At 40.6% G+C, this 9,179-nt stretch overlaps 1 protein-coding gene and 1 long non-coding RNA gene across 2 annotated transcripts; both read left to right on the top strand.

The window, feature by feature from the left end:
- Nucleotides 1–4,338: 4,338 nt before the first annotated feature.
- On the top strand, nt 4,339–5,025 carry LOC104968010 (uncharacterized). Its single transcript, XR_800779.1, has 2 exons — nt 4,339–4,546; nt 4,585–5,025. It is a non-coding gene; the product is annotated as an uncharacterized lncRNA (long non-coding RNA).
- Nucleotides 5,026–6,761: 1,736 nt separating this feature from the next.
- On the top strand, nt 6,762–8,854 carry heatr3 (HEAT repeat containing 3; the record flags this gene model as incomplete). Its single annotated transcript, XM_010797546.1, has 3 exons — nt 6,762–7,038; nt 7,854–8,026; nt 8,767–8,854. Coding segments are annotated over exons 1-3 (402 nt in total), but the record flags the coding sequence as incomplete, so codon positions are not given.
- Between the last annotated feature and the right edge of the window lie 325 nt (nt 8,855–9,179).

Here is a 9,179-nt window from a genome sequence, read left to right as displayed (position 1 = left end):
GTTGAAATCTCGCGGGACAAAGACGCCCGCAGCCTTGAGAGCGAGGCGAGGCGCGGCGGCGCAGTTCCTCTCCACGGTTACGGCCCGTCTACACTACAGGCATCAAAACATCTTGAAGCTGGGCGTGTCTGAAGCTTGGCGATTTTTTGCGAGCAACGCGACCAACAACCAATCACATTAATCTCTCGCCCCCGACATAGAAAGCAATAGCAATGTTAAAACGAAGTAAACTGGATATAAACTCTCCAAACAGGCGAAAACCTACCAGTTTCACCAGCTGTCTCTGCCACCTCCCTCCATGCCTGGTTCCTCCGGTTTGTATCCCGGTAAATAGTTCTGGTCGTAAAGAACCGGGAGATTTGCTACCGTAATATCTCGTTTGGAATATGAGGAAATGAATTGCGGTCTGTCTCTCCCAGCTTGCACGCGGTTTGATTGGCTAGCGCTTGCACTGGTGGGATTTGCATAAACGGGATTTGATTGGCTGATGCCAAGCATCGAGCCTCAAAAGTTGAACATTGTTCAACATTTGAACATTGAACATTGTTCAACTTTTGATGCCGATAGATGCTCGTGATGCTTGCAAAGCCATGCCATGCTCCCCACAATGCAGTTCGGCGAAGATTACAAATCTTTTACGTCACCCCATTCAAGTGAATGGGCGAAGCGTTGAAAGCATCTTTCGATGCCTGTAGTGTAGACGGGCCGTTAGAGTCTTGGATGTGTCAAACATTAGCAACAAAATTGATTGCACTGCATTATTATTTTTTACGTAGTGTCAGATACTACCTCTGGACACCTTCGTGGCAAAAATGAACACGCCCATAATCATAATAATAAAAGAGCTGCTTTGACTTTTAGCATTGTTGTTGTTTTTTTTTTAAGCCACATTTTAGTTTAGAGAATAAGTAAGAAAGAAAAAGTGTGTACATTTTGTCCTCCACTTACTAAAGACTGTCTGCTTATCTGTCAGAGTAATCATACTGTATGCTTAGTACGCTTCCATTTTTAGTCTTAACATATATGCTGGATATGTAAAAATATATAACGTCCTTGTGTGGAAGGATTTCTTTGAAGGAATTTGCCTCGTAAAAAAAAGTTAAAAAGGAAGATTTTGAAATATTTCCATTCATTTTTGGGATACATTATTTTGCAGTTGACATTAGAAAAACATACATTTTCCAATGAACACAAACATCTAATGAATAACGAAAAAAAAGTGTTGGAAAGTACAGCTTAGAAAAAACCTGTTTCAATTGCGTAACAAGCAGGGCAGTAAAAGCAAGCCCTTTTTCACGGTATTTAATTTTCTGAATATATATTCTGGAATATACAAATTCCTGCCTGGCTGAACTTTTGAAGCCTACAAGTAAAATAATAGCAAAGCAATGTAGATTGAGATAAAGAAAAAGACTTCGGTAAGTTGGCAGTATTGGTTCTTCCACTGAATCAAGACTGTCAGCTCTGGACATTTACTCAAAGTAAATCTTTCTCTACAGAGGCAGTTATACCAACCCCCGTCCCATGTACAAATCAAATTAGTAGCTATGATCTCACTGATAGAAAAGGCCTCTCAGGAAACGACATGTCTGTAACATTATTCGCAGCCATGCTAACTCCCACATGATCCATCCAGCGCTGTTCAGTTAACTTCCCAATCGCTCTCTTTTGAACTTTTTTGTATTCCTCATTCCTTTCTTTCTTCTCGTCTCCATGGTTCATTCATTTTTCCTTCCCTTCTTCTTTGATAAGTGTATTGTAATGGCACTTCTCCAGCATCACTCCCTAATTCTCCTCCTCCCTCTCTCCCTCCCACTCCCTCTCTCTCTCCTCGTGGGGGGAAAACACAGCTTTCCCCTCACAAAGACGCTCCTCCTGAGTGGAAATTACCGGCGGAGATTAATAACGACATTAGGCAGTAATGATGCTGCACCGAATGAAATATTTATTAAAGATCCCTCTGCTAGCAATTAGCATGGCATGTAATCGTTCAGCACAAGAAATCAAGATGATTGTGCCGCAGTCCCCCATCCCCTTATCGCTCTCTTCTCAGACCCTCCTCCCCACAGTGGAAAACAACCCCCTGTATAGCCCCCCCCCCATCTTCTGCTTAAATCACTGCAAACAGCCTCTCCTCCTGATGTCTTCTCTCCAGGACAGCACTAGCTTTGGGAGGGTGTGTGTGTGTGTGTGTGTGTGTGTGTGTGTGTGTGTGTGTGTGTGTGTGTGTGTGTGTGTGTGTGTGTGTGTGAGGGGTGGTAGTGGTAGTTGTGGTGGTCCTGCCTGGGCATCCTTTCTTAATTACAAGCACTCTGCCTTAAGTCGGGGGAAACTCTCCACCAGGCAATTACACATTGTCAAGGATGCACACACACTTCAGGAGTTTGCCGTTGATCGGCTCAGGAGGACGCAGACCGCAGGCGCGTCAAACGTTTCGTCTTCCTTTCCAAAATCCTGCCAAGTTGTCCAGGGCAGAAGAAAAGTGAGAAAAAAAACCGTATTATTGGATGCTTGTCTTACGTCTCGGAGTCCACTCACTTCCAATGCCTAAAGGGACAAGTTATCACAAGTTGCATATAAGTTTTACATCCGAGAGATTTCTGCACTTTCAGAAAAAGTTTCTCCAAAAGTTATGCCAGAGTGCGCCTTTCAAATGCAGAAACGATAAACCAACTATTTGCATCGTGCCTTCCTGATTTGGAATATGTTGTGTTATTTAATCAGTGTCATGAAAACAAAATCGTTCCTAAGAGGCCGTAAAATCCTGCGCTGAATAATTTCAAGGATGCTCTGCCCTTGAGGATGCGCACCGTTGTTTATGTTCAAACAAGCATGACCTCATTTTCAAGTCGTCACCTGAGCAGGACAATGGAGAGACAGAGGCGTGAAGGGGACAATGAGGAGGAAGAGGAAAGGGAGGTGGGGGGAGGGGGTTTGTTGTTACAGAACAGGTCAGAGGTCAGATAATCAAAAGTGTCCGTTTATTGGCTACATCATCAAACCTCAAGGAGCTCATCAATGCAGCCAGTCGGGCGTGAGGCGCCGCTAATCAGCTCCCAGACCAGTGTTTAGCCAAAGGATGACAAGAAAGAGGCAGAATGAGTGAAAGCTAGAAGCAGAGGGGGGAAAGAGTGGAGAGTCGGATGGGAGAGAGGGCTAATGTAATAGTAGATCACTTCACAAACCCTGACAAAGGGTGGCGGGGAACGACGGATCAATTTGCAATATCGTGGGCTCGCGGCAACAAAGGCAGGACATGAAAGCAAGCACATTAAGTGATGCTCTTGTATGAACTCTGGCAATCAATAAACATCAGGGGCAGAGGGGAAGAGTGTGTGAGGGAGAGAGGAAGTAAAGAAGAAGAGAGGGATGAGAGGGGAACAATGGGAGAAAGAGTGATGGTTGGAGATAAGCCACACAGTTCTTTGTTTGACAAACTTTGCCGCTGTTCTTCACTCGTATTGTTAATTAGATAGTTATCTTTAGCGCTCTGATAGATTAGATAAGCCGTTAATTAATCTTTGAATCTAATTAACTGTCTTGCTATAAATAGGTTTGGCCACATTATTGTACCTTTGACTGTCAAAGCATTGAAATGAGGATCCACAGTTCAGGCGTCTCTCATGGCCGTTAACTGTTTTTTAAAAGTTTTAAAAGAAATAATTGTTGCTGTCAGTCATTAGACGCAAACGCAATTAATTATGTATAAACAAATATATGACTGGCAAATGATAATTGGTTTATATTTTGCAGTGTGCTGCATTGTTATTTCACCATAGTTTTTTGTAAAAATCATAAAATGTAATGCTTTTCTTTATTGGAAGTCATGCTGGTTTTCTGATATTTCGTCATTTAAAGGGGACCTATCAGATGTGTCCCCGGTGTGTCAGGGAACTCACGCAGCGTCAGAAAATAAAACCCTCTCTCTTTTCCTCCGTACCCCAAGAGCATGTGTGTGAAGAAGCAGGAAGTAAAAAGGAACTCACCTTGTGGTATAACCGGCAAGAGAGAAAGCCTTTGAGCTCCATACTGTTTCAGAGATAATCCTTGATAATCCATGATATGGCGTTTCATCACGGCAGTATTTAGTTTAGACAGTAGCTGCCGGGTCCCGCATGAGCTCAGCCCCCTCCTTTTTATTTTATTATCAATTTTATTATTTTTTAAAGCTTTATACCCCAAATCAGCACTTTTGAAACAGGAAGTGAAATAGAGGGTTATGAGGCATGGCTAGAATGGGTGATCTGTTTGGTATTTTGAGCAAAACACTTCATAGACAGGTTTTTTATATATTTGTATCTGAGACCTATGCTATTGCCTAAAATGATTAGGTCCACTTTAAGGATTTTTACTTCATAAAATACAATATTTAAATCATGTATTTAAGAGACAAAACTTGGATAATTATGAGATTACAAAATCATAAATCCCAGAATTCCTTTGAGATTAAAGTATCAAATTCACAAGAAAAAACTAATTTTGTAAGATGTGGTTCCTTGACAAATAAACCCACTATTTTCCAATTTGAGTCTCAGACAATGTTCAAGTTTTTTCTTTTGTCAATTCAAGACTTTTATCTTGGAGATTCTGCGAGTCTTTCCGGGAGTATTACCCAGCTCCTTCTTTGTTAGTTGTTTGTAATTAACTTTAGTAGTGTGCTCTGACAACATATATGTTTGCGAGTTTTAACAGCTATTTCTTCTTCTTACAGACGGGGAAACTTATACTCAAGCCACGACCGAACATCCAGTAACCGTGAGCTGGAGTGTGGCGTCTGATGTCTCTGTTTCTATCCGCTGATCACTCCGTGTCTTTAGTCCTTTGGCAGCACTGAGGCGCTTCATCATGCGTTTGGAGGAAAGAAGAAATGACCTGATTTTGCCTTTTAAACACTGTCGCTGTGCTGACTGCAGATGAACGCTCAGATGTGTTAATTTCTGTTTCTAATGTTGAGCATGTATTTTAATTAATTGTTTCTATTTTTAAAGTTATTTACCAAATAAATATTTCAGGTGTGAAACTGCCTCCCTTTTTGTTGTCATATTTAATGAAAAACCTGCGTATGTGATTTATTTGGTTTTCAAAACCAATAAATGTTTTGATGCTGCTGCAGTTTTTATGGATGTATGCTGCAAATATGGAAAAGATAAGATCAGACTTTACTGTCCCAGAAGAAATGTATATTTGATATATGCAGTATCTGCTAGTAAATAAATATAAAACATATTCAAGGTAGGATAGGTAAGAATGGAGAAACCAGCTCGAGTGCGCTAGATTTTGAAAGTACACAACCGGAAAATATCTGCCTCTTCCTTCAGACTTCCTCACAGAGCCCCTCCTCCAACACACAGGAACGCGCAAATGACCAATGAGGGCACGAGATAAGTTTGTGCACAGATGGAAGGCTGACAGGCAGGTAGGCCATCCAGTTATTTTAGCCGGGCCGGCTCAGATGATTGGTCGTGCTTTTTACAGCGCCACGGCTTCCACAGATGAAATGTTTTAATGTATTTATTGTCAAAGCATTTAATGTGTTCATTGCTATCGGGATGTTCAGAGCATTCCATGGAATATAACAAGTGTTTCTGAAGTGAATTACCTACCCCACCTTTAAGTGCATTCCTACAATAGAGGCACAGACTAACAATCGTACAGCAACAATGGTCATATATTTTCTATTTAATTGGTTATGTATTCAATGAGATATATGATGGGACCCCCTTATGAATTAATTGTTCGAGTTTTATACTAATAAGTACATTTAAACAAAACAATGACAACATGTTTTTTAACATTTGTATTTATTTTTATTGCGGTTTAATCCTTTTATNTACACAACCGGAAAATATCTGCCTCTTCCTTCAGACTTCCTCACAGAGCCCCTCCTCCAACACACGGACGCGCACATGACCAATGAGGGCACGAGATAAGTTTGTGCACAGATGGAAGGCTGACAGGCAGGTAGGCCATCCAGTTATTTTAGCCGGGCCGGCTCAGATGATTGGTCGTGCTTTTTACAGCGCCACGGCTTCCACAGATGAAATGTTTTAATGTATTTATTGTCAAAGCATTTAATGTGTTCATTGCTATCGGGATGTTAAGAGCATTCCATGGAATATAACAAAAAGTGTTTCGGAAGTGAATTACCTACCCCACCTTTAAGTGCATTCCTACAATAGAGGCACAGACTAACAATCGTACAGCAACAATGGTCATATATTTTTAATTTAATTGGTCCAATTGGTTATGTATTCAATAAGTACATTTAAACAAAACAATGACAACATGTTTTTTAACATTTGTATTTATTTTTATTGCGGTTTAATCCTTTTATTTAATGTAAATAATAGCATAACTTAAAATATACTGATTTTAATGTTTACCTTTATTTGAATTGGTTTTAATTCTTATAAATAAATTCAGAATAATAGAATTACATAAGAAATAGGGATTTTTTTTTAATGTATTTAATTTAGGTTTTATCCTAATAAATACATCTGAACAATATAATTACGTAAAATGTATTTAATTTAAATCTTTTAAAAAACATTTTTAGTATTATTATTCCTCTTATGTTTATGAACTGCGTTATATTATTATAATTTATTATCATTATTATTATAATTATTAAGATTTTCATTATTATTATTATTATTATTATTATATAGAATCACCTGTTGCTATGGATTTACGTTTGCAATGTGGCGTAGGGTTGGTTTTTGTTTTTGCGACAGCTTCTCGGCTTTCTGTTAGCAACAACCACTTCACGGCACATCTTCCACATGGCCTCCACCAGGCTGTAACTGTGTTTTGTGTTTGATATTGTGTCTCTAAATTACCAACAAGTGGGACTGAAACAACATTACAAACGCAGGTCGTGCTCTCACAAGGACTGAAATGGGTAAAAGTAAAACCACGAAGTTTAAACGTCCGCAGTTCAACGCGGTTGGGCTGCCGGTAAACGCGGTGCAGGAGGCGGGGGAAGAGGCAGAGGATCCCTGTGAGGACGACTGTCCAGCTGGGGAGCTCCTGGAGAAAGTATGATCATTCATATATCACTCAAAATACTCTGCTTATCAGTTTCTTAATGTTTAATCATTGCATTGTGGTTATGCATGCAGACACTTCAGTAACACACCAAACAGGGAGAGAATCCTTCATGGGTTTAACTCAAATGCTTGTAGTAAAGGTATATTATATAAGGTTTGGTTTATATTTTTAGATGTTTACAATCAGAATTCATGTTCTCGTCATACAAAGGGGAAATATACGTTGTTACAGTATACATTGGGACGAAGGTAATAGAACACTATTATATAAAAAGTTAAGTACAGTACTTGAGTAAATGTACTTAGTTACTTCCCACCTCTTCAAATAACTGTTAGTTCAGCTGTTTAGTTATGTTACATCCTTGCATGGTTGTCACTTGTCATGCATGCAGACCTTTCAGTAAAACAGGGAGAGAATCCTTCATGGGCTTAACTCAAATACTTTTAGTAAACATGTATGTCAGCTTACTGTTAAAACATGTTTGTGCTGTTTCCATCTACCAAAATAGACACTAGAGTTAAAAAGAAAAAAGCATCAGAACTACAATTTTGCAAAAAAAAAGTGTATAACCAAGATTTTCTGAAAACAAAACAAATGATATTAAAATATGCTGTCGGTGCATTTAAACAATATTTTGCTGCATTTAAATTACATTGTGCTTTTATTTTCTGGTAGATTACACTTGTGTGATTTCCCTCTTAAGACTCACATTTAGGCTTTTGTTGTTACACATTTTTGCTGAGAACTTACATTTTTTCCGTCTAAATAAACGTATGTTAATCTTTTGAAACATGTGTCCCCAGCTGCAGAGTCCCAGTGCAGATGTGAGGGAGTTTGCGTGTGCCAGCATCTCCCGGGTGGTGCAGCAGAGCCAGAGCATCCCGGGCCTCCTGCAGCGGGACGCCGTGCGGCGCCTCGGCCCCATGCTGCTGGACCGCAGCCTGGCTGTGAGGGAGACCGCCGCCGGGGCGCTCAGGTGAGGAGGGGAGGATGTTAGGAAACAACCACAACAACAACCTGAGGCTCTGACACAACAGACAGAAAGCAAATAACTAGCAGCGACAGCAGAAGCGTTTGCAGGAAGATGTTGTGTCCCAGATAAAAGAGAGTGGTTCCAGTCAAACATTTTTTTTAATGTATTACTATTGAGCTTAATAAAAATTAATGAAAAGAATGACAACATCAGAATCAGAATCAGAATACCTTTATTAGTAGCAGCCAGGTATATATTGCACATAGTTTGGGAGGATGTTGGGGAACAGGGCCAACAACAACAACAACAACCTGAGGCTCTGACACAGCAGACAGACAGCAAATAACCAGCAGCGACAGCAGAAGCGTTTCTGTGTTTGAAGATATTTAATAGTGGTTACTTGTAGTCTCTATCTATACCGTTAATGCTCTAACAATGTAAAATCCCCCCTCTGTGGGACAGATAAAAGGATTTCAGATCCTGATTCACAGTCATCCCTTGTTTTTGTATCGGAGAGCTTCCTGTCTCCTGTCCTCCAGTTGACCTTAAGTCAGAACGAGTTCCCTGGATATTTCAATGAGACGCTCGCTCATCGTACCGCCCCCAGCTCTCCCTCTCCCTCTCTGTCTTACACCAACACATACGCCTGAACACAAACCAACTCTCCCCCTGAACCATGAGTGTGTGTGTCACTCCCTGCGTGTGTGTCTCTCTCTGAGTGTGTGTGTGTCTCTCCCTGACAGGAATCTGAGTGCATGCGGCGGTCAGGAGGTGTGTGAGGACATGGTGAAGCACGACATCATGACTCCTCTGACAGCGCTGCTCCGAGAGGTGAGACGCTGCTTCAGCTCTTCTCCTCCTCCTCCTCCTCCTCCTCCTCAGCAGCTGTTGCCGCCATATACTCAGCACATGGGGTTATTTTTTTACTGTGAATTTCTGCACCCACACTCTCACTTATTGACCAGCGTTGGACTCAAAATATTCAACGGCTTTATTTGTCCTTTGCACAATAGCTACAGGCTCGTTCTGTCTATGAACATCTTCTCCCAGCAACATCCAATTGACTTTAAAGGTCCCATGTCATGGCCATTTCTACTGATCATAATTCCATTGTTGAGGTCTACTAAAATAAATGTATATTGTGCAATTTTCCAAA

This window comes from Notothenia coriiceps, unplaced genomic scaffold, assembly GCF_000735185.1.
Source record: "Notothenia coriiceps isolate Sejong01 unplaced genomic scaffold, NC01 NC01_scaffold00038181, whole genome shotgun sequence".
NCBI classification, from domain to species: domain Eukaryota; kingdom Metazoa; phylum Chordata; class Actinopteri; order Perciformes; family Nototheniidae; genus Notothenia; species Notothenia coriiceps.
Note: the sequence above shows the minus strand (reverse complement) of the source record. Positions and strands in the feature narration are given on the sequence as shown.